This window comes from Telopea speciosissima, chromosome 9 (genome assembly GCF_018873765.1).
Source record: "Telopea speciosissima isolate NSW1024214 ecotype Mountain lineage chromosome 9, Tspe_v1, whole genome shotgun sequence".
NCBI classification, from domain to species: Eukaryota; Viridiplantae; Streptophyta; class Magnoliopsida; order Proteales; family Proteaceae; genus Telopea; species Telopea speciosissima.
The window spans coordinates 41,151,166-41,177,294 of record NC_057924.1 but is presented as its reverse complement, the minus strand read 5'-3'; the positions used below and the strand labels follow the sequence as shown (position 1 = coordinate 41,177,294).

General features: G+C 36.9%; 1 protein-coding gene and 1 long non-coding RNA gene across 2 annotated transcripts; both read left to right on the top strand.

Annotated features, from left to right (window-relative positions):
• The first annotated feature begins 6,149 nt into the window (after positions 1–6,149).
• LOC122638894 (TMV resistance protein N-like) lies at positions 6,150–17,382 on the top strand. Its single transcript, XM_043831746.1, has 4 exons — positions 6,150–6,741; positions 13,221–14,313; positions 14,438–14,725; positions 14,851–17,382. Exons 1-4 carry the CDS (start codon positions 6,188–6,190, stop codon positions 17,380–17,382), a joined length of 4,467 nt encoding a protein of 1,488 aa, XP_043687681.1. The 5' UTR covers positions 6,150–6,187.
• Positions 17,383–21,006: 3,624 nt separating this feature from the next.
• Positions 21,007–21,431, top strand: LOC122639353. Its single transcript, XR_006329503.1, has 2 exons — positions 21,007–21,134; positions 21,234–21,431. It is a non-coding gene; the product is annotated as an uncharacterized LOC122639353 (long non-coding RNA).
• Positions 21,432–26,129: the final 4,698 nt, after the last annotated feature.

Genomic DNA, 26,129 nt, shown 5'->3' with positions numbered 1-26,129 from the left:
TTCAGCATTGTGTGGTGGTTATGTTACATGGAGTTGAACTTTGAAGTCCTATCTTCTCTAGCTGCAAACCATCAGGAGTCTGTAAACTCCCATACAATGCATTTTTTGGACAAATAATTGATGTGGGATGAACTAGGCACGTGCATTTTTTGCTGACCAATAAAATTAATTCATTGGTGATTAGTAATTTTATCCCTGGCCTGTAATAAATCCCACCTATTTTGTTGCTGACTTCGATCCGGTCATCGCATCGGTGCTCCCACAATCATCTATTGAAGCTGCTCTATTCGTAAATACAACAGACCGGCTTCTCTTTCAGGTAAGAAACTCCAGACTTCTTGTAATTTCTCTGTTTTCTTTGTTCTGTGGATGACAATCATGATCTCAATCCTTTTATTATCTCTTTGTTCTGTGAATGACAAGCATGGTCCCAAGCCCATTATTATTTCTCTATTCTGTGAATGATAAGTATGATCTTAATCCCATTGCTATTTCTTTGACTTTTTTTGACATGAGAACATGATCCTATCACCAATTTGACATGGGTTGTTGATGGATGTAGTGACTTCAAAGTTGACCTTAGCTACACTCTCTTTCATTCACTTATCCATGTCTCTCTTACTCCCTCTTTAATTTCACTCTTTCTCCCCCTCCCCTCTTGCTAGGGCTTTTCTCCTCCATTACTCAATGCCTTCTCGGAAGATATCAAAGAAAAGTAACATAGTTGGTCGCATGATATGTTCGATTTATTTATTGATTTTTATTTCGACTAGATTTCAAGTGCTACCATTGAGTCACACTTTCTTTCCTGGCTGAAGCATGTTTACCGCCACATGTAGTGTTTGAGTTGATTGCTTTCCAGCCTACCGATCCCCACATGCACTTCTAGCTTGGCCATTCTGATTTCTACTCCTTCACTCTTCCCCCTCTCTGCAATTACATTGTCTCCCACCCGCCATGGTAATTTCAGTTGAGTTTCTTTTGGTCTTAGGAACATTTTAGTTGAGTCATGCAACCATCTTTAGCATGGTTCTCAACACCATCAGATTAGGATTTCTATCATGGATATATTAGTATATGTTAGATAGGAATATTTCTTCTTTTTTATCTTTTTGGCAGGATTGGGGGATAGGGTATTACTTCTCTTTGTCTCATGTATCCAAACCATTTCTTTCCAGCTCATAAACAATTCTAAAATCTCTTTTTGAGGAAAAGCAAGAATGGTTTTAGAGGTAAAGGATGATAAGCATTTTGCTGTGATCCGAACTCCATTTCTTTCCACCTGTAAAGCATTTTTGAATGAGATCCTTCGCATTCAACTAGCTTCATTTTATGGCCCTGCATTCATATTGTTTCTCAAATGGGTCCAGCCCTGTTTTTGGGCTTTCCTGTCTTGGATTTCCATCAGTTTTGCTATTTATTTTGGTTATGTTGTTTTCCGTAAGTAGCCAAATTTCAAAGTTCTTGACTACAGTAATGGTCAGCCCTTTTCGGCAAATATGGTACATTCCTATTGGGTTGTAGGCCTGGTAATCTCATTAAATGAAACGTCTGGCATTGGGTTTAACCCAGTGGGTGAAAAAACTGGAAAAATTCTTAATTAAATGACTCAGATGTGAGTGCAGCTACAAGCCAAACATCCTCACCCGAAATTAAGCAATCTCCTTTAAGATCCACACAGCTTTTGAGTTTTTGAGTTCTTTGTGTAAAGATTCAAGAATATTGTTATCAACTCCCCCTCCATAGTCCATAACCCCTAACCCAAATCCTGAAGTTTAATGTGGTCACACAGATGATCATTACAACCTTGATTTTGGTGGAGGCATTGAGTAACAGACAATCATGATCTAGGAGAGAGGAGTATATGAGCAAATAGCAAAATGGATAGAGAACAAAGGAATTAGTAGAAATGTGGTGGCAGGGCACGTACTCTCCTTCTCCAACACGAGTTCCTCACGTCCCTTTCTCTCTCTCTCCAGGCTTTGTTGCTCCAGTACAGCTCCTAAGTAGTTTCATAATATTTTCGTCTCTGGTCTTTTTTGTCTTTATTACAGTATTCTTAGTTATAATCTGTGAGTTCATTAAAGGTTCTGGTTCTTTTGGAAAAGGCTGATGCTTCTGCTATGTCCACGACATCTCTTCGTTCTCACTCTGATTGTCTTCTATTAATTGTCTTCGTTCTTGTCTTCTATGAAGAGTCTAGCTCTATTATTTGGATTTTCTTCCAGCTGCATTAGACCTTATGGTTACGTTAAGAATGAATCAACATCTGAACTAGAAGATGTTCTTTTTGGGAGCCTTGAAGACCCAACCTGCTTGATGGCTACATTGTATACAACAGTGGGAGGGAGTTAGGAGTATAGCTTTCTCCCTTTCTACCTGATTTAATTATTACAGTACACTGAGTGCTAGATGGCTTTTGTGTTTCTGCTCCATAATTTGATTATCCCAGAAAGAAATTGGCAAGTTACAAGGCATATCTATGGAAGTACCCATTCTTGTTGCCAATTCAAGAATTTGTTGAATGATTTGATTGTTATAATGAGCTGTGATCTGTTTTTTCTTTTCAATACTCTTAGATTCAATTTTCACTGTCTTATCTAGAGGAGTGCTTTTGCGAAGCCTGGGCATGCCTTTGTTAATCATCTACTCAAGTTGAGGGTTAATGAAGATATTGCTTTTTAATTGCTAAAGTAATTCTGTGCAATTATGATGCAATTGACAAATACAATTTCCAGAGACTGATCATATTATCATTTGTGGAGTAAACAAGCATCTGAGCTCATACTGAAGTAGTTGAATAAGTATCATGAGTTTGCAATCCGCCTTGGTTCAGAAACAGCTACATAACTGCATCTTCAGATATCATTTAGAGCCCTCCTTAGTCAATAGCATAGCTAATCATGCAGGGTTGCTCCTCACATGTATGGACAAATTCTTGGAAATTGGCTGGTATGAAGCTAGGCTTCAAAGATAATCATGGAGCATACTTTAAGCTTGTATTAAACATACCGTATAGAAAGAAAGAAGGGTGGGGGAAGGGAAAGAAAGTGTATATTTGTTTCGGTTGCAAATTGTCCAAAGGATCAACAGTTACTATTCTAGATCCTTTTACCCATGTTTGATTGATTAGAATCTACACATCACTTTCCATCACTATCTAATTGATTAAAGAAATATAACATTAACCGCATTGTTTATGTGGGCCGATGGCATTGTCTTCAATCTCTATGAGGGACAATATAGAAGCAAAGCTATCCTACCAGCAAGCTAATTTTATGATAAAACATCAGTAGGATTTGATCTCTTAATTAATAAACTCATGGTGCTTGTAATAGATTCATGGTTTAGGGACATTGTGGCTTCTTTTTGTTATCATTGAACTTAAAAGGGGCAACTACGGGGCTGTGGTGGTAGTAAATGGGGAACCCATTTTAAATTTGTAGGCTGGTAAGAATCCTGCTCTGTCATCATTAGAAGTAATGAAGTGAAATTGGGAAGCCATCTCCTGAATTTTGATTACAACATAAAATATTTTAATATTTTGGATTTGCCTAAATTTTTCCTTGCTGCTGATAATGTATGCCACTACAAGTGATTCTGTGCAACAAAAATCTTGCATTATTGTTATCCAAGATTCCTCTGAACAGTGATCCATCAAGCTGTGTGAGATGCTCATGGATAGTACCATGTCTGTCTATTTGTCATTTAAATCTCACTAAGACATCATGGTTCGTGAAAATAAAATTACCTACTAAATTTTATTTTCCCATTGCTTAGAAACTGAACACAATACCATCTCTTTGGTCTTCATACATCATTGTTGTTAGCATTATTATTCTCCAAGGTTCCTGGAAAAAAAAAACCTTACCTACTGTCTTTATTCTCTGCATATACGTTCTTAAGCAATTAAAGCAATATTTTAATGCAAATACTCTGAAATTTTAAGTAGTCACTTTGTGGTGACATTATAGGAATGCCGAGCTTGTGTGAAGCTTCATACCTCGGTGCAGAAGGTGAGAGCATCTTGGATGAGGCCAGAGATTTCTCTAAAAGATATCTTGAAGACATAAAGGAATACAAAGACTTAAATGTTGAAGCCCAAACCGTGAATCATTCCTTGGAAATTCCCCTGAACTGGAGGACGCTTAGGTCAGAGACAAGGTTGTATATTGATGCATACAAGAGACAAGAGGATATGAACCCTATCATTCTTGAATTGGCCAAGTGGGACTTCAACATGGTTCAAGCAATACATCAGAGAGATCCCAGACATGCATCAAGGTTTCACTCTTTGAAGGATTAGCTTCAATATAGTTTATGTGATTATTAAACAATTAGAACACTATGTGTGATACACATCTAAAAAGCTAGAGTATTTGATTTATATTACCAATGGTCAATAGTTCCATCTCTCTCTCTTTGTGTGTCGACAGGGTAAAATTATATCAAACTTGTGGTAGAAGAAAATATGATTTGTTATAAGAAGTCTATTCAATAATTATGAGATCTTGTCCATTTTTGAATGACCAAGTTTGATTTGCTATTTCATACATTAAAACCTCTTACCATATTTACAAATTAATTCCTCAACTCCCTTTCTTCACAAGTAACCCTCTGCTCTCCAATATCTTTTCTCTGTAGTCATATATAGTCACACGTGCATTTGCACGTGCATGTTTACTAGTATATTATAAATGTAGAAACTCAAAAGTCATGACAAATCTTTTCATACCAAAAATACCCTACAACAATATCAATAAGTCCAAAAAAGTACCCTTCATCAATTATTAATTATTAATTGTTATAATTTTCAGCTAAATTAAATTTTTCCTCCATTAATAAACCCCCTTTAATGTTACATTAATTATTTTTTTATGGTAAATCTTTTCATACCAAAAATACCCTTCAACAATATCAATAAACCCAAAAAAATACCCTTCATTAATTATTAATTATTAATTGTTATAATTTTCAACTAAATTAAATTCTTCCTCCATTAATAAACCCCCTCAATGTTACATTAATTATTTTTTTATACTATATTATAAATATAGAAACTCAAAAGTCATGGCAAATCTTTTCATACCAAAAATACCCTTCAACAATATCAATAAGCCCAAAAAAATACCCTTCATTAATTATTAATTATTAATTGTTATAATTTTCAGCTAAATTAAATTCTTCCTCCAGTAATAAACCCCCCCCCCCTCAATGTCACATTAATTATTTTTTTATAAAAATTAAGGGACCATTCGTCTCCCTATTCAGTTTTCTCACATTGTTTAAGATAAATTCAATAAGAGATAATTATTAATTAAAAAATTAAAAATTAGAGATTACAAAGAGAGAGTAAAATAATCCCATTTTTCGTTGAACAATCTATAAAACCCCACTTCCAATGTATAAAATAATCCCATCTTATCTTACCAAAAGAAAAATTTACAATATTATCCATTATTCTTTGAACAATCGATAAACCCCCCTCAATTAATTGTTATAATTTTCAGCTAAATTCAATTCTTCTTCCATTAATAACATCTTATCTTAAATATATATATAGATATATATATTATAATATTATCCATGATAAAGCCCCCCCTCAGTGTTGCATTAATTATTCTTTTATAAAAATTAAGGTACCATTCGTTTCACAACTTAGTTTTCTCACAACTTTAAAGCTAAATTATTCTTTTTAAAAAATGGATTATTGTAATGTTTGTTTATATAAAAAATTTTATTATTTAAGTAAAACATCTAAAATGTTGGGTGTTCATTTGGGTGATTCATACATTAAAAAAAGCAAACACGTGCATTTGCACATACAACTTTACTAGTATATATTTTATATGTGAGACTTTCCAATTAATTATCCATTGACCGAAGGACTATTCAGATGTGTTTTGTCTAGAAAAACTTTGTTAAAAAGAAAAAAACAAAAAAAAAAGGGACAACTAATCTTGCCACTAAGAAGGGTGATTTGGTATTTCTAAAGTGTGCAGTGAAGTAGTTCGGGGTGGAGATGTCAACACCTGATCGCTCAATCATCCAATAGTCCGAACTCATTGACTTCCGTTTTTTTTTCTTCTCAGAGTAGCAGAATCAAAAAAGATTGAAGAATATATATACATATAGACTCCTAACACCATTTACATTTGAAAGGATATCAAGCAAGAGATTTGATAGAATGGCAGCTCCTCAGGCCTCTTCGGGTTCGAGTTATGAAGTGTTCTTGAGCTTTCATGGCGAAGACGTTCGCACCAATTTCGCTGACCATCTCTACTATGCCTTAGATGGAGCTGGAATTCGAACTTTTAGGGACGAGGATGAACTACCCAAGGGAGACACCATTGGCCCAAAGCTAATCTCTGCAATCCAAGAGTCAAAAATCTCTATTCCCATCTTCTCGATGAACTATGCATCGAGCAAATGGTGTCTCAATGAGCTAACCCAGATATCTGAATGCAGACGAACAATGGAACAGAGTGTTTTTCCCATTTTCTACAAAGTTGAACCAAGGGATGTACGAGACAGGAAAGAAATAGATGCGAAAGTCTCTGATGAGGAATACCAGATGTGCTTCGACAAATACCAGACAGGCTTCGACGAAATCTATGCAAAAGCCTTTGAGGAACACCAGATGCGCTTGAATACCGAAAAAGAAAAAGAAATTGTGCAAAAGTGGAAAAAGGCTCTGAGAGAGGTTGGAGAATTGAATGGATGGCATCTGAAGGAGCGCATGTAAGTCCTTAATTCAACAGTTCTATCTGTTTTGGAACTGCTTATTATTACTGTCTGTGTGGTGTGTCATCTAATTAAGGCCATATTTGGCTCAGTCTTTTCATCAAATGCAATCATGTTCGACAGAATTGCAATTTATTTATTGCCAACTAGACTGTGCTGAGATATTCGCATTCATGTGATTGCTTTGATTTTGTTATAATTAAGATATGGGAAAAGGAACGATAACCGGTGCTGTGTGTACCTGCGCCCAGACACAGCCCGGTGCTAAAAGACCGTTGCATCCCTGGATCTTTCCACCTATCCAGGGGGTGTGGCGGTCTTTTCATGCCGTGCTTTAAGAAATTTTGGGCAGTGTCGTCTTTTTATCCTCTCAAGTGTTGGGTGGACGGTTGAATCCTTAACTGTGGTACACTTTAGAGGATGAAAATCCCATGCTTCATCCCAATAAGAGTTTTCCATGTGAAAATATACATTACGAAAAGATTATATACTACAAGAGGGTTAACAGATAGAGGATAGGATTAGGGATGTAAGTGGATCACATTCGGCTCGGATTTACTACTATTCGAATCCGAATCAAAATCCAATTACCGAATGACATATCCGTATCTGATCTAATATCTGACGGAATTTTAAAAACTAATATCATATCTGAATTCGAGAGTTTATTGGATATCCGGATATTATATGATCCGATAAATTATCCGATTAGTAAACGAATCTGACCTATATCAATTATGGTTTTCTGACTTCAATTACCGATTGCCAACTTTGATTATCAAAATATCCTTATAAAAGTATTTATAATAAAGGTAATATAGTAACATATCATATGTTTTAACAAAAATATTAAACTAATCTCATTTTACAATCGGATAGTAAATTAGCTAGATCATTATCCGATTTGAAATGAAACTATGCAAACCCAATTATCTTTCAGATAGATTCAAATATTTTTCGAAAACCAAAATTCCGGATTCAGAAACCCCTAAATCGATTCAAAATCGGCTGTAGATTTTTGGCTATCCATTTACATCCCTAGATAGGATGCATTGACATGCATGTTGGCTAATTATTGAATTTGAAACTGAAATCTGACAGGAGGCCAATCTAGACCCTTCCATAAATATCCAATACCTTTCCACAAGCACAAGTACATGCACAAATCAGAAAATTTTCCTTGATCTACCAGTCTAAGAAATCTTCTGGCTTAGCAACAACAATAATTACCATACTTCATTGCTAATTTATAGCATGGCCAACAAGCCCATCCTTTATTGCCCAAAAAAAAAAAACCCATCCTTCAACTTTTTTTGGGTTCCTTCTTTTTCTATTCTCTTTGATACCCTATAATTTATGTTAAATAGCATTATGATTATAGTAAGGGACTATCCCCTGACCTCTCCCGTTCTTTTAATGCAACCTCATTAAGTACCAAAATTTCAATTCTAATCCAAAAACCAACGGGTTAGTCTTTTACCTGTTAATTAGTGATGTTATAACAGCAAGTTAGATATTTTTAAAAGGCAAAGTTGCCCTTGCTATGACATTAAGTGTGGATATTGTAATTTCACCACCTGCCCCCTCTCACTGTCCCTTTCTTCTCCGTCTCCCGCAACCATGGCATCCCTCTCCCCTCCTAGGCAACGGCATCAAATATGGCCGATGATGCGAAGAAGAAGCAAAGCAAAGCTCACGCAGCCATGGAGATCGTCAATGCTAAAAGAGACCGAGAATGATTGAGTTGTCGAAATACGAAGAATCAAGGTTTTGTATTGAAGTTTGCATGTGAGAAACCATTACAGGAATCAAGTGCCGTTGTATTTATTGATTATAGTCACCATTGAAATCACATGTGAGTTTTCATCAAAATTTAATCTTATCCGTGGCATTTCTTAAGTTCGTTCTAGGGCTTCTGTTTGATTCATTTTCTCTTGGTGCGCAAATTGGTTGGTGAATTAATTTGTATGACTGCTTTTCTGCTTTGATTCTTAACTTCTTATCCGATTTTTGGTTTTGTTCAGAATACTAAGTTTCTCAATATCTCTGTATTTGTTCTTTTCTCTTTCTTCTTTTTCCATTTCAAAATTCTGCAAGGCTTTCTAATTCCCGCGTCCCCTTTGTCTATAAGTGTCTCACCAAAAATCTTAACTCATATATCAATTTTCTTAACAGAGCTCTCAAAGGAGTGTGTGTGTTCTCGGGTACATTGGTCAATTATAAAGGGAAATACGAAAACAAGGTAGCAAAAAATAGAACCAGAATTTGCAGTTGCAGAGTAGAATTTCACAGAGAAAGGAGACAAAGAAACGGAAGAAACAGAGTCTGATCCTCCTCCTGCTTTCTCTCCCACTTCCCTCCATCACCACCACCACCTCCACAGCCCATAAAATTTCAGATCAGAGAAAGCAGAGCCATGCAGACTTTGCTGGGTTTTAGTGCCCTTCCTTCCTGGGCTTTGTTTTGGCCTCCTTACTGCCTTGGTTATGTTATTGGCAACCGTTGTTGTAAGAAATTTTGTAACTTGTACTATAGTATTTCAATCAGATCAAATACTACTTTATTAAATCCCAAAAGAAGAAGAAGAACCTCTGATTGCCTCTGAAGGCTGAAACTGAATCGTCCCCCTTTTCTCAGGGACAGTTTATACTTTATAAGCTGGGGATGAGAGTGAGTGGCAAGGACAGGCGGTGGTGGGGGAGAGCAGTGGGTGGTGGGAGTGGAGGTTGCACAGCAAGCCGCGGTAGCTGAAAATGAGGTTGGGGCGGAAGTTGAGATGGAGGTGGAGGTGGAGGTAGAGGATGAGATGGAGAGGGTAAAATAGGAAATTTGTTTGATTTGTGAAGAAAAATAGTTCACAAGGTACCTTAAACAATGGGCATCTCAGGTGTTATTTACTCTTTATGTTTTGGTGTAGAGGGTAGTTTAGTCATTTGCATTACACTCAGTTAACCCGTTAGTTTTTGGGCTAGAATTGAAATTTTTGTACTTAGTGGGGTTGCATTAAAATAACAGGATAGCTCAGGGGGTGGCGCTGATAATTTCCCTTATAGTAAATAAAGCATGTTTGTGTTCTAGAGTTCTAGTTTCTATTTTACTAACCAATGGTAGCTTAGCTTAGTTCTTTTGATTTTATTGCATACTATTTAAATACTACCATATTATCTCATGTACACTAATCCCTGTATTGTAGTTCTACATCAGCTACTGTAAATCTCAGCCTCCCTTCTCCTTGTTTTTTGTAAAATTCTTAAGTTTTATAGGTTGCTTACATAAGTTGTTTTCTAACATCCTCCCTTCTCCTTGCATTTTTTTTTTAAATTTTCATACCTGATTGATTTTTGTAAAACATGTCATTACGTTTGATTCTTTAAATGATCGAGAATATTTATTAATTATAAAAAAAATACCAAGTAAATAGGAAGATCGGTTTTACCAAGTGGGGGTTCCTAACATTTCCTCTGCCTTTGGCTGGACAATTGGCACCCGAGGGGAATTCTTCTTTACTTGGTCACCCCGAGAACCATCTATGCCTCAGGTCTCCATAGGCTCTCCTTGGTGGCAGACATCCTTGATTCAGATGGCTGGACTCCCCCCTCCCCTACCCCTGCTCTTGCCACTTTTTGGAATGATCTCCCATCTATTTCCAGAAGGCAGAGGACAAGGGGAGATTGTGTTACTTGGTCAATAGACAAGCCATGTGTGTTTTCTTCCAAAGTGGCCTGGAACTACATTCGCTTAAAGCCCCGGTGGTCCCCTGGTACAAGCTCATTTGGTTCAAACACCACATCCCTCGGCACAGCTTCACTGCCTGGAGAATCTTCAACAATTGCCTCCCAACTCAGGCTTTTCTTCGCAGCCGGCAGATCCTTGTGTCTCCTACTTGTTGTCTTTGCTGGAACAATGATGAAGATCTGAATAACCTTTTCTTTGAGTGCCCCACCACCAAAGCTATCTAGAAAGGCATCCTCTTCAAGCGCTGGCCTACTCAGAGACGTATCCGGCCCTTTCCCAGAGAATGGCAGTGGATTGCCAAGTACTTTGCAGGCTCTTCCCTATGTGACTGTGTGGGCAGATTGGCTTTTTGTGCAACCCTAAACCACATTTGGATGGAGCGCAATGTTAGGAAATGGACCTCCAACTCTACATCTTACAGGCAGATTTGGGATTCCATCTCCTTCGAGATCTCTGCAAAGATATCCTCTGTGGCTTCTTCCCAGTGCTTAGATACCCCTAGGAACAGGCTTATTGTTGATTCCTGGGGCCTTCATAATGTTTCTTTTGTTGCTTTGGACCACTACAGCTAAGCTGGGGTTGGGCGTCCTTTTTTCTTTCTTTTCCCCTCTTGGGGCCTCCTGTTCTTTCTTTTTCTTCCTTTGGTAATGGATTTTTTATTCACCCAAAAAAAAAACATTTCCCCAAGCCTCAACGTAACACGTACCCTAATCTTTTGGTTTAATATGTCCATTTTAGACATCATAGAATCAATTTATTTTTTTTGTGGGTCCTAGCTAGACCCTAATCTAGGTGGTGAGTCCATATTTGTTCTCTCTTTTCCCAAAGAGGTGACGACCCTTTCCTAAGAATCCGGGAATCTCATTCTCTGGAAGAGGATTTTCACTGTTCTCACAAGGACTCAAGATTAAAATATTGTGGAATGTGGAATCTTGAATCTTGCATAGTAGGACTAAAATAGGGAACCCCGAAACATTCCCCTTCTCTCTATCTAGCACTTTATTGCATCAAAGGTTCAAGCATGCTCGATCTTGAACCCCTTGCAGAGGTCACCCATGTCTCCCTTTATCTCCAAGGGCAAGACGAGCTATCATTTCTTCTTTTGCCTCCATCTCTGAAGTTCGTCAAGCCCTCAAAGACGTTGGTTTCTCTCAAAGACCCCCTCAAGATCAACAAAGCCATGCAATACTCCCTCCTCTCCTGCATCAAGCCCCTGTGAGATATTTAGAGGCGATGAAAGCCGAAACCCAAATCTTAAGACCCAAAAAAGAAAGGGTTCAAAATCGGTGTCTATTGAATCATAATAACAAGATCCACAATCTGTCGATATTGCTTAATGGCTTGAACACATGATCAAGGTGACTTATTTGCTTTCATAATATTTCAGTAACAAAGGAAGAGGAAAAAAAGAGTAGATAAAAACAGTGAGAAGTGCTTTTATTAAGTGGGACATATGTCTAAAAGAGAGTGTTTCTCTCTCTCCACCCTCTGAAGTGATGCCAAGGCTATCAGCTCATGTAAGATCACTTAAATAATTTTTCATTATTACCCATATAGTTAAGGAAACATTCAATGATGGAAATTTTAAATTGTGGTCTAAGATGTCAATATTACCCCCATTTCAGACTTATGTATGGGAACAGTTTCATCCCGTTACATGCTCAATGTAATTAACTGTGGTTACACCAAGCATGACCCTTTTTAATCTCAAGCCTTTTCAATTGGAAATAGAGAGTACCAAATCTTTTAAAAGTTTTTTGAGTGGTCTCCCTTTCCCATTATAAGGACATGAAACTTCAAAACACTATAAATATTTTGAAAGGGATGTCTCAGATTCCATTTGGTGTTTCTTTTTCAAAATGCCGATGATCATGATATCTTCTCAAGTAATTTTGTCTGTTAACTTAATTTTTAAATATGTTTAATTGTATTTGATAATTTATTGTGAAATTATTCATTCTCTTGACATATAATAAAGACTGAGGTTTATAGATTAGAAGAAATATATGTATAGACACTTGGACATATTACTTGTACCCAAAAAAGTCCAATTCATTAAAATCCAAGCCTACCTATGGTTTTGAACGATTCTTCTTGACTTGGGCTTGATTGTTGAAGCTTAAAGCCAAGTTTCTTTAGGCTTGTCTTTAGGGCTTCAAGTGAACCAGGATTGACACACTTGATGTCCAACCATAAAGGGGAGGAAAAATTAAAAGAGGAAAAAAAATGATCATAATAAGGGCTATGATAAAATAGGTTCAAGGTCCATTTATTAATTATACATATTTTTCACAAAATTCTTTTAGCATTATAACATTGAAAATTGCTTTAATGTATTATTAGAGAAAAAAATTATTTGTTGTCGTCCTCTTCTCCTTTCTTTCTTGGTAGGAATTTTTTGATCATTTTTAGTATGTATTTACTTATAGAAAAAAGAATATTTTGGGTTTAGGGGTACCCAAGAAAAAAACTAATTGGGTTAAGGGCCAACAAAATGTGAGATCTTGTTTATCATTTTTCTTCACCCTACGTGCTACCTATTTGCTCACTTGTGAAATGTTTTGATGGAGAATCAATACGAAGATAGAAACAGAAAAAATAAGACATAAACACATATTAAGACTTGCATAATCTACTTCGGTTCACACAATTCATTTGTGGTTTCTTCCATGTTGAATTTTATTCCTTATGTACATTATTCATCACCCAATATTTACCCCTTTTTTGTTTGAATTATGTAGGTATGAAGGGAAGTTAGTAAAACAAGTTGCCAAAACAGTTCGGAGTACATTGAACAAGAGACTGTCACATGTTTCTGACAGGTTAGTTGGAATAGAATCTCATATAAAAGAAATGTTGATGCGATTAGATATTGAATCTAATGACAGAAAGATTGTGGGGATCCATGGCCTCGGTGGCATTGGAAAGACAACAATCGCTAGGGCTGTCTGCAATACAATCCTTAGTAAGTTTGAAGAATATACATTTATTGAAAACATTCGAGAGAATGCTGAAAAGTATGGGATTCACTATCTGCAAAACCAACTTATCACAGGTATCCTTAAAAAGGGAAATCCTAAGATTGCTGATGTGGATACTGGAATTAAAGTGATCAAGCAAAGATTCTGCACAAAAAAAGTTCTTATTGTTCTTGATGATGTGGATAAAGATCAAGCAAAGTTTTTGGCTGGGGACCTTGAATGGTTTGGTATTGGAAGTAAGATCATTATCACAAGTAGAAATAAGAATGTTTTAATTGCTCAAAAAACAGATTCGATTTATGAGGCGAAGGAAATGGCTTTAGATGATTCTCTTAAAGTTTTTAGTCATTATGCGTTTGGAAGGGACCGTCCTCTAGAAGATTATATGGGTCTCTCAGAAGCCATGGTAAAAATTACTGGAGGACTTCCCTTGGCTCTTCAGGTAATAGGTTCATCTTTATTTAAGAAGGAAAAATCAGTATGGAAAGGCATGTTAAAGAAGTTGCAAAAAGTTCCCAATAATGATGTTAGGAAAAGCTTGAAAATAAGTTACGATGGATTAGAAGATGTGGAGCAACAAATTTTTCTTGATACTGCTTGTTTTTTCATCGGAATGAAAAAAGATATTGCATGCCATATATGGGAAGGGTGTGATTTTTCTCCTCAAGTAGGACTTGATGTTCTTTGTGCAAAGTCTTTGGTAACGATAAGTGAAGATGGTAAGTTAGGGATGCATGATTTGCTTCGCGATCTTGGAAGGGATATTGTTCGTCAAGAGAGCATAAAAAAGCCAGGGGAGCGTAGTCGAATATGGTCTCAAGAGGAAGTCTTGGATGTACTGATTAAACAAACGGTAGGTATTGAATACAGATTTTTTATTTTTTGTAAGGTCTTTTTGAATTAGGTCTTTGATGGTTTTTCTTTGGTTATTAGAACAACCTTAGTTTGGTATTTAATTAAGGTCGGCTATTTTGTAGGGAACAAGTAATTGTGAAGGACTCACTATTGACTTCAGAAATAGAGCAAGGAGGCAATGTTTGATGAGTGAAGGATTTGCTGCAATGATTGAACTAAGATTACTCCAAGTTGATCATGCACAATTTTCTCCAAACTTGACAAATTCTTTTTCAGAACTGAGGTGGCTTAGTTGGAGAGGATGCCCTGACCAATATGAACTAACCAATTTTTGTCCACAAAAACTGGTTGTCCTTGATCTATCAAATAGTGAGATTACAGAAAAATGGATGGGTTGGAACTACATCAAGGTCTCGAAGAAACCTCTCTTTTGTTTAATTTGTTCATTTCAATTTTAAGTCTTAAAAAAAAAAAACTTCAAATTTTCTTTGAATTAGTCCTTCTTAAGCTAATTAGATAATTTAATATTTTGCAGATGGCAGTAAATCTGAAAGTTCTAAGTCTCTCATCTTGTTATCTACTATCTAGTACTCCTGATGTTTCAGCAAACCAACAGTTGGAGGTATTGATTCTTACAGAGTCTGAAAATTTGGTTTGGATCGACACATCTATTGGTTATCTCAGGAACTTAGTCACATTAGATATGGGTGACTGTCGGAGTCTAGTGGATCTCCCAATTGAAATTTGTCAATTGATTTATCTCAAAACACTTGATTTACGGCGGTGCACAAGTCTAAATAAGCTGCCGGAGAAATTGGACCGCATAACCTCCTTGACAACACTTTGTGTAAGTGGTTGTAATAAACTTGAATCGCTTCCAAATCTTCCTTCTAGTTTAGAATATTTTGATGCTTCTGATTGTGTGTTGATAAGATCACTCCCAATGCTTTCATGCGTAAAAAATCTACAAAACCTGTCCCTTCGAGGATGGAAGAAGCTTCATCACATCTCAAGTCTTCCCTCAAGTTTGACCAGCCTTGATATTAGTCGCTGCTCTTCAATTAGAGACATATCAGGTCTTTCCTCCACAAGTTTGACCAGCCTTGATGCCAGTGAATGCTCCTCAATTCAAGACATCTCAGGTCTTCCCTCAAGTTTGACCAGCCTGAATCTTAGAAAGTGTACTTCAATTCGAGACATATCAGGCCTTTCCTCCACAAGTTTGACCAGCCTTGATGCCAGTGAATGCTCCTCAATTCAAGACATCACAGGTCTTCCCTCAAGTTTGACCAGCCTTAATCTTAGGAAGTGTACTTCAATCAGAGAAATCTCAAATCTTCCCAGCACAAGTTTGACCAGCCTTGATGCCAGTGAATGCTCCTCAATTCAAAACATCTCAGGTGGTTTTCCATCAAGTTTGATCTGCCTTAATCTTAGGAGGTGTACTTCAATTCGAGACATATCAGGTCTTTCCTCCACAAGTTTGACCAGCCTTGATGCCAGTGAATGCTCCTCAATTCAAAACATCTCAGCTCTTCCATCAAGTTTGATCAGCCTTAATATTAGGAGGTGCATTTCAATTACATGCATCTCAGATCTTTCCTCCACAAGTTTGACTAGCCTTGATGTCAGTGAATGCTCCTTAATTCGAGACATCCCTGGTCTTCCCTCAAGTTTGACAAGCCTTGATCTTAAGGAATGCACTTCAATTCTACGCATCTCCGGTCTTCCCTCAAGTTTGACCAGCCTTGATGCTAGACATTGCAAGTCAATGGTAAAACTATCATGTACATCATCAGGAGGAGGCTTGAGAAATTTAAAGACATTAATTCTTAATCAATGCAGCAGCCTAGAAGAAATTGAAGGTGTTGACTATAAATTGGGCTCCCTGGAGATCTTCGGAATTGAGTTGTGCAAATCATTAAAAAAAGTAAAACTGACAGGCTTGAAAAAGCTAGTGACTTTTCGTTTCAATAAGAACGACCTCATGTCCGATTTTGAAGGGGAAGGGATGGACTCTCTGGAGATATTGGACATTGAGAATTGCAAATCAATAAGAAAAATACCATATCTGCCAGATTCGAAAAGGCTGTGGATGCTAAAAATCGATAATTGTCCGAAATTAACCGAGATTGAGCGCCTTGAGGACTATGAATGCTTAAAACATTTATCAATTCATGGGCCCACATCATTAAAAACAATACCGGATATCTCAGCCCTAAAGAACTTGGAGTGTTTTACAATCAGGGAGTGCCACTTGATTGAACGATTACCTGATCTGTCAAACTTAAACAAGTTGAGTCACCTATATATTTGTCCTGGCAGTGACAGATTGGCAAGATTACCGGATCTTTTCAACTTAAAAAACCTCAAGTTTCTAGGTATTGACGACTGCAAGAATGTAGCCGAGATTCATGGTATTGACAGATTGGAAACCTTAGCGAGTTTGAGAATTATCGGCTGCGAGTCCTTGGCAAGATTGCCGGATCTTTCAATGTTAAAAAACTTGAAGTGGCTAACGATTAGAGGTTGCAAGAATCTAGCCGAGATACTTGGTATTGACAGAATGGAAATCTTAGAGAAGTTGTCTATTTTCGGCTGCGAGTCGTTGAAAAGATTACCGGATCTGTCAAACTTAAAAAACTTGAAGTATCTAACCATTCAAGACTGCAAGAATCTAGCCGAGATTCATGGTATTGACAGCAGATTGGAAATTTTACAGAATTTGAAAATTAGTGGCTGCGAGTTCTTGGAAAGATTACCGGATCTTTCAAACTTACAAAACTTGGAGTTTCTAGAGATTGAAGGCTGCAAGAATCTAGCCGAGATTCATGGTTTTGGCAGATTGGAAAACTTAAAGAAATTGAAAATTAGTGGCTGTGAGTCCTTGGCAAGATTACCGGATTTTTCAAGCTTAAAAAACTTAACTCATCTAGAGATTAGAGGTTGCAAGAATCTAAGCGAGATTCATGGTGTTGACAGATTGGAATTCTTGAACCATTTGGATATTATAGGCTGTGATTCCTTGGAAAGATTACCGGATCTTGAAAACTTAAAAAACTTGTAGTGTCTAAAGATTAGCGACTGCAAAAATCTACCCAAGATTCATGGTGTTGAAGAATTGAGTTTTTGAAGATTACTAGCTGCGAGTCCTTGGAAAGATTACCGCATCTTTCAAACTAAAAAATTCTAAAGGAGCTAAAAGGTAATGACTACAAGAAGCTGACGGAGATTCCAGCTGATAATGGATTAGAATCTTTGGACAAATTTACTCAAGGTACTACTCTCTCTCTCTGTTTTTGTGTGTTTAAACATTTTGTTACTTTTGTAACCCATGCTGTCTTCATAAGGTTCCTTTATCTTGTTGTAGCTACCATTTCTTCCAATTTTGAGTTCCTGGTGCATATGAAAAATATACAACACTGTTAGAACTACCAAAAAGCAACCTGTTTTTGTAATAGCCATGCATCAAATTCCTCTTGATTCAGCGAGTCTTTTGTGAGTCTATACTAAGGCCATAATATTATGTCTTTAATTTTTTTAATCAGGCTTATTCTTAGTATGTGAGACTTGGGTGAGACTTGCATGTATTTGTTTGAACATTAGTTGAAATAGAAATTGTTTTAGTGATGCATCTAATCTTCCAGCACATTTAACTATTAGATTCATATTTTCCTGTCCCTCTTTGTTTGTGTGTGTATGTGGAGCTCTGAATTTTGAATCATATTTTCTTCCCAGTTTCTTTGAAAAGAAATTAAAATGTGAACCAGAAAGTTGTGGAATTTGGTTCATCAAAATTGTTTTCCCAGGTCTTTAATGCTGCAGTTAGAATCAATATTCAGAATTTTCCGAAAAAAAGGGTGGAGGAACTCTCATTCTAGAATTTTGCAACAAGGTGTTATCTCGCTTAGATTAGAGGAGAAATTGGATGGGGATTAAAAGAAATATGTAAGAGATTTCAGAGACCCTATCTGAGTAAGAGTAATATTTTGATTGAATCAAGAATGAACCTTGTTCTGGGTGTGATTAATGGAGTAGGCGAGGTTTGTTCAGGAAAATATGAATCTGATGGTATTATTCTGTTGTTCTGAGGATTATGTACCCAACGATAATACTCCTTTAGAACATGTTTGTGTCATATCACACTAGGAATGAAGATTATATTGAAATGGATTTGATTAAATGAGCTAAGTGATATCACTTGCCTCTGTTATGCTCCTTATTATGTATTGTCACTGGTTGTTGTTGCCTAGATGATCTATTATAAGATATTTTGAAGTTTGTAGATATTGTCTCTGTGCATCAATATGATAATTGAGAATTAAGGATGATTCAATACTTTGTCATTTGCCCGTAGGTGTTGTTGAGAGGGGCTCCAACTAGAAGCACCTATATGCTCAATTAAGTTCCAATGATTGATCCACTTAGGGTTATGGAGCATAGACCCGACTGTCTACTAAGCCTTATCCCATCTATCTAGGGCACAGAGGAAATCTTGTTGGCTCCTTATGTTTTGTTGAATCACAAGTTCTCAATTCCTCTCACTACCTAAAAAAGCCTCTTTTTGTCATGCCCTTTTACTTTGTGCCTTTAATTTTCCCTAAATTACCCCTTATGTTCTGTTGAATCGCATTCATTCTCTTTCTCATATACAGGCCTGCAGAGGCACACAACACATTTAGCTTGAAGGGAAGCAACACTTCAGACTTCATTACGAATTGCCTGTTTCAATAAATGATCTTGATGTCTCAACTGTTTGCAATGGGCCACAACACCTTGAGGAAATGACTAGAGGACCAAGGCTGTATTGCCATCACCTTTCCTTGACAAGAAGAGACAGTAAGAAATAGTACCTGTTAATTTACATTGACAGTGGAAATGATCTTGGAGTCTTCAAGCTATTATATCAATTTCGTGGTTGGTAGATGAAAGGGTCACTTTCCTTTATTGATACAGTTGGCTCTGCAAACATATATAATACCAGCGATGACGGCTACTCCCTCTCTCTGAGAACATATTGGTTCCTTTCTTTCTAAATTCGATACTGACTACTTACAGAACTCAAAATCAAATATGTAAGACGACCTCTGGATAGACTTTTTGAAGTTCCAAGTCTATTTCCTTTCCACAAACTCTGTCCATTCAAATGCTGCTTAGGTTTGGCATTGAAAAAAAAGAAAAGAATGATGCTAGCTGCTTAGGTTTAGTTTGGTTTGTATAGAATTTAGATTGGGCCAACGACTTTGTGAAAGAATGAACAAAGTGCTTATCCAATTCATTGTGTATATGATGCGGCCATGAAACAACTGGATCAACTGTAATATATATAGAGTTGACTCTTAGGAATGAAGAATCGGCTAAATTACTAGACTACTGTAGTTACTAGATATTAATACCTGAATTCTCATATTTAATTCAATATTCAAAGCTTTTGTCTTCTTCATTTTAGGCCTCACCTCAACATGGAAAAGATTGAGTTGCTACCTAACCTAATCCACAACCGCTAGTTGCATTTCCTCTCCATCGCTTCTTGGAGATCTGTTGTTGATCGAGTCCTTCCAAATTCCTGCCCAAATCAATCATCTATGTCATTACTTTTCCAAAATCAATTCAGTCTATATCTACTACTTCTACTACAGAATGAGTTGCTACCTAACTTTTCTCAGAGCTGTGAATCAATTTCCCAATTCTTTGAGGTGATTTCTTTATTTGAGATCCTTTTTTTCTTGTACTACTAATCAAGCTGGGTGCATGATACTTATTAGAAAGACGAAGGTCCCTTTAGCCACAATCCAAATCTCGTTTCTTATGAGTATCTGTTGCTTGGATGGCTTTGGTAGTTGGAGACGCAGGATTCACATTGTACTTTGACAAATTGAGTTGTTAGGGCTACGATGAATATTGTTGTGATATGCAGCAATGGAACTGCCATCAGCACACTTTCCGCTGCCAGGTGATTGATTCTGGATTTTGATACTGACCCAAGTAGTTGCATCTGTTGTTCTTAGAATCCTGAGAGAGACACGGAGCAACATACTGCTGTAGTAGAACCCTTTCAGTAACTTGAACCTGTAAGGGTTGAAGATATATTTGATGGATCAAGAAAGGGGTGTATATTGAACCAACAAATTACATGTTTAACAAACAAATAGTTAGAAGTTGCTCACACCTTCAACAGAGTTTATTTTTACCTGTGTTCCTCATCATATTTAGGGTCTTCCAAGCTCAATGTTTGGGAACGATTTGGTGTATGTTCAGAGCCTTCTTTCAAACCACCATCTTTTCTGACAGCTTACATGGTGGATCAATAGACACAACCAAAATTGTGTGGGATGCACCTCACTACTCTTTTTCAGTTTGAAATGATGCTACATATTCATTAGGTTATCTGAGAGAAGCCTGGCTGTCATTGGCAACTTTTAGCCTCTTTTACTTTGTAGAGACAGAGATTTACCAATCAAGGAACTATAACATATTTTCGGACTCATTTAAATTATTTAAATATATTTACTTCTGAGTGCACCAATGGCAAAGGTACTGATTCAGTTCTTTTGTTGGAAAAAATGGTGTTTGGAAACCTCCTATCCCTATTCTGTTTTTATTTCTTGTGATTTTGTGCACCTGTGCTTTGGTTGGGTGTCATTGCTTCTTGTGATTTTGTGCACCTATGGTTTTATTGTGTCTGTGTGCATCTCTTCTGTCAGTATTTCAATATTTATCACATTTTGTGATCTTATGTTTTCCATGGGCAGGTTCTAGCCACAACATGTGAAGAGTTACCTCCAGATGGGGTTCTTCTAATATATCTAAAAGCATCAGGTTATACAATCCGTCATATGTTTATCTTTCCTCTCCCCTCCCATCCAACCCAATTTAGGATACTGAGTTCCCTATGCCTTCTGATCAAATTTGAATCAGGTAAAATTGGAGAAACTTTTCCTTTGCCATCAAGTTCTGGAATAACTTACATGTACTCTCCTGAAAATAGAGCTCTCATGACGTGGAATCTGATGCACAACCTCTTGACAGCCCAACCTCTTCTGTCCACTACAAGGGAAATCGGGAGAACAGAAATTCAGGGTTCTTATGGCTGGTTTCTCGTGGAAATAAAGATATTTTGCATCATCATGATTAATCAAGTAATTTAATTTTAGTAGTATTGTTTTTATGACTGTCTACATCGCCCTGTCATAATGTGAATGTTAATTTTATGACCACGTATAGGCATAAAATCTCAACTGACCCAATATATTCTTTTCAGCCTTGATTTAACCCCACCAAAATTTCCTTTGAATGCAATCCATCTCATTTGTGACGCATCCTTGATTTGGCCGTGGTAACTGTATATATGTTACAAAAGTAGTGCTAATACTGTACTGATTGTTCAGACTACATAATTTTAAAGGCACTAGGACTGTGAAAAACAATTTTATTTATTTGTTTAAGAAAAGTAGAGGTAAGCTAATACTCTACTGACCATTCGGACTACAGAATCTTAGTGGCAGTAGGACTCTGAAAAAAAGTTTTACATTCTTCAGTCATCACCAAAGAAAGCTGTCAATATATTGAATTTCATTGCTGAATACTTATATCGCAGTTGCTCTTAAGCCCTAGAATAAAGATTCGCAGAGCAATGGCATATTTGATTTCATCCACAGCAGATTGAGGGTAGCCTTCTTTATCGTCGGACCTGTACGTATTCAAGCTTCTGTTCTACCCACAACCTTGTAGTTCTTACATTTATAATAAAGAAATGATTTTTTCTAAAAAGGAAAAAGAGAGAGTGAGAGAAGAAAGACCTGACTTTTAGCCATAATCTCTCGTAGTGGTGAGATTTAATACTGGTTTCAGTTTTAGTTTGATCCGAATTTACCCTAGAAACTAAGGGTTTTGACTGTATCTGTTAATTCTTTGCAAGCCGCAACACTAGCTTGGCTATTGGTTAGGGTAGTTGTTAACCTCCACGCACCATTTCCCACCCATATATATAATTTTCCTAAATTAGAAAAGGAAACCCTGATTCCAGATTTTGCAGGTTCTTGTCTCGTTTATCTTATGATTACAGGGTATTTTGTATTAGCATAGCGGGACATATTTTTCTTCCATGTTTATTGTTAATTTTTCTCCATCAGTTCTTTAGCCATTGGGTCTTTCAATAGGAATGCTATAGTTTAGAAAATTTAGAGGCAAATTCTACTATGAGCATTGGCATACGACGTTGAACTTTACAACATGAATCTACAACATGTGAAGGGAGGTTGCACATCATTTGCCTGCTTTTTGACAACTTGGGTTCTGTTGGTAATCTACATATTCTGAAAGAATGCATGAAACTCAACAATCGCAGATTTTACGATATTCTGGAATTTAAAGTTGTAGGTAAACTGAGATGTACATAATCAAAACTAGCATGTGCAAGTGTTTGACTTACAACACCCGAATTGAGTAACAATATTACATCTGGAAAATTGTGGAAGCCTATTATCATCTTTTGACATTGGCATGGTATGTTGCTGAATAGAAGTGAGCTCTAAGCTAAGTACTTTGATATGTGTCTTACTCTTCGCCTTTGTTGAGATTATAATCCATAAATAATTCAGCTGAATAATTTGTCTCGTATCATCGTATGGTGTCTGTGGAACACATAATGTACAATTACTGTTATGGTTGTTGAAGTGCACCTTACTATAATCATATATTTGTAATTCATTAACCTCCAAAAATCATTATTCAAGAATGTAAGTCATTAGGAATGATGTGAAGGTTGTTTCTCCTTTGTGAGAAGTTTTGCAAATAATTGTAGATTGGAAACAGGTTCCATGCATATTCAGCTTGAAATCTCAAACAAATCTTACAGGATAAGGTAGAAAAGTAGTGAGTTATACTAACATGAGTTATATCCAGTCAGATTCAACAACTTGTATTGTCCTTTATTAGAAATTAAATGCACTAATTATGCACGTTTTAGTTTTCATGTTTTGTCATGTTACACATGTTTCCTCTTAGGCTAATATACGTTTTTTTCTTTGTTCTTTTACATTCCCTGTGATAATAATTCAATCCGTGTACTTCAAACAGGAAAAGTAACAAAAAAGGACTTTTCTACTGCAATATTGGAACACAAGAAGTCTCCAAACCGTCTTATTGTTGATGAAGCTGCAAATGGTGACGACTCTTTGGTTTCCATGAATCCTACTTCATTGGAAAAGCTCCAGTTCTTTATGAGGGGATACAGCTCTTATCAAGGTGATTCCCCCGTTTCCTGATTTTGATATACAAAATTCGGGTTGCTCCCATAAAATTCCATGACATATGAATTTTACAGGGGAACAAGCAAAGGGACATAGTTTGCGTAGTTCTTGGTGATGATTAATGTGAGGAGCCAAAAATCAGAATGAATAAAGGTTGTGCGAGATAATCTTAGGATACATCTCGGGGATGTTGTATCTGTTATGTAGAACCCACGACTGACTAGAAGAAGAAGAACCAAGGCCTATCGAACCAACTCCAGATGGACCAGAACTGGACCAGGTCGAGCCAGCCCAGCAGGTCTTCTAAAAGGGCCAAGGAAAAGAGGTTAAAACACTGCTCACGTGAATAGTGTCACAACCCCTATTTTCCTTGTGTGGAGATATCTTTTAGAGGATTTTGTGGGCCCATCAAGTGGAGAAAGATTCTATCTAAAAGCTGTCATAGTTAAGTTTCTGTTTTCAGTTTTAGAAGGTATATTAGATAGTTTATAATTTCAGTTTGTTTCTATTTTTGTTTACTTGCTTGTTTGGAAGGCTGAACTATAAAGCCTAGTGGTTTCTAATTTTAGTTACCTTCTATTTTAGTTAGGATTTAGTGGTTTCTATTTTCCTGAGTTTCTATTTTAGATTAGTTTATATTTTGGAAAGTTTTTATTTTATTGTAAGCTTGCCTAAGCTATTAATAGGCATCACATTATAATGAAAAAACAGATTTGGAGAAAAGAATTTGCAGACCTTGTTGCCATCGGTTATGGGAGAAATCCTATGCTGTAAGCCTGTAACAACTGAGATAGCCATGGGTGAGAGACCCAGGGTGAGAGGCCCATCCCCCTACCCCCCTTCTTCTTCTATCTTATTTTCCCTCTCCTCCCTACCCTGTTTGATGTCCTTTATTGTTGTTGTCATTTGAAGTTATTACAAGTGTTGTGAGCCTATGAGGACCTCTTGAAGATCAGAATCAAGTAAAAACAGGGTTCAGATTTGCTGCTGTTGCACGCTATTAATAGATCCTGGTTGCAATCGATCGCTCACTGGATTCTCCCTAGTTTGAGATCGACTCTGCATTATTTGGTATCAAAGCCTACCGTGGCCAGCCATGAAGACAATAAATTCAATCATTGCGGATATGAAAGCTAACCCCAATGTACAGATTTGCGAGCCTCAGCTCAATGGTTTTTGGGCCGTCAATACAACCCTTGATGATGACCTCTTAGATTATGATACTGAAGAGACAGCCGAGGTGATTATGGTTCCTCAACAAGAACTCATCGAGATCACCAGTGCACAGGAGTCTGAAAAGGAGGAGTTTAAGCCCACAACGGAATACAATTCTGCTAATATGATAATAAAGGATATTGTTGGTTATAAATCAGATCATGTAGAGTTCATTCTTCCACCTAAATTCTTCAAAGAACAAGAGCCACGATTACAAGACTTCAATCCAGACATCAAGGAGTTGCCTGAGTACTATTATGGTTTGAAGACAGACGTGCACAATACAAAGATCAGTCCTACCCTCTTCAAAATTCGAGGTTGAATTTTTTCTAAGAGGGGGAGAGTTGATGTAGAACCCACGACTGACCAGAAGAAGAAGAACAACCAAGGCCCATTGAACCAACTCCAGATGGACCAGAACTGGACCAGGTCGAGCCAGCCCAGCAGGTCTTCTAGAAGGGCCAGGAAAAGAGGCCAAAACACTGTTCACGCATTGTTCATGTGAATAGTGTCACAACCCCTATTTTCCTTATGTGGAGATATCTTTTAGAGGATTTTGTGGGCCCATCAAGTGAAGAAAGATTCTATTCAAAAGCTGCCATAGTTTAGTTTCTATTTTCAATTTGAGAAAGTATATTATATAGTTTCTAATTTCATTTGTTTCTATTTTTGTTTCCTTGCTTGTTTAGAAGGCTGAACTATAACGTCTAGTAGTTTCTAATTTTGGTGACCTTCTGTTTTAGTTAGGATTTAGTAGTTTCTATTTTAGATCAAGGTTTTAAAACTCGGGTCTCAGTGACATCTCGGTCCCTCAAAAAACCGAGTCGAGTCGAGTCGAGATCTCTCTAAGATCTCGGCGAGTTGGTGCAATTTTTTTTTTCCTATTCGAAGCCCCAATTTGGTGGGTTTTAGACCTATTTTGGGTCTGAAACTTGGTATTTAGCCTATTTTAGGCCATTTAAGCACAATTGCATTCTCAGATTTTGCAAAAACAAAGTCCAAATAGGACTTTTACATCGGACCCTAAGTTGGTAGACGACGACGTACTAAAATACTCTACTCTACACAAAAATTACATAATTTAGTAATAGAAAACGAGCAAAACATTCAATTAATAGTAAAACAACTTAATAAACATTAGAAATGTTAAAGTGATACATCAAATTGTTTAACAATGTTACAACTATCATCACATAAAATGAAATAGAATCACGTATTCAGTCCCCACTCATGCCACAAAGTCTTCACATGACATATTGTTGCTGCATTGTTGCATATAGTGCTCCACAACATTCATATAAAAGTTGTCATCCACTTATGCCAAGGCCCCTATCCTAGGGTAAAGCTG

What these genes read in the sequence shown, in the direction of transcription:
- LOC122638894 (XM_043831746.1), top strand. Translation starts at nt 6,188, where the DNA reads ATGGCAGCTCCTCAGGCCTCTTCGGGTTCGAGTTATGAAGTGTTCTTG. An exon ending in ATGTACTGATTAAACAAACG is followed by an intron (nt 14,314 to 14,437) that starts GTAGGTATTGAA and finishes GCTATTTTGTAG; the next exon opens with GGAACAAGTAATTGTGAAGG. An exon ending in TGGGTTGGAACTACATCAAG is followed by an intron (nt 14,726 to 14,850) that starts GTCTCGAAGAAA and finishes AATATTTTGCAG; the next exon opens with ATGGCAGTAAATCTGAAAGT.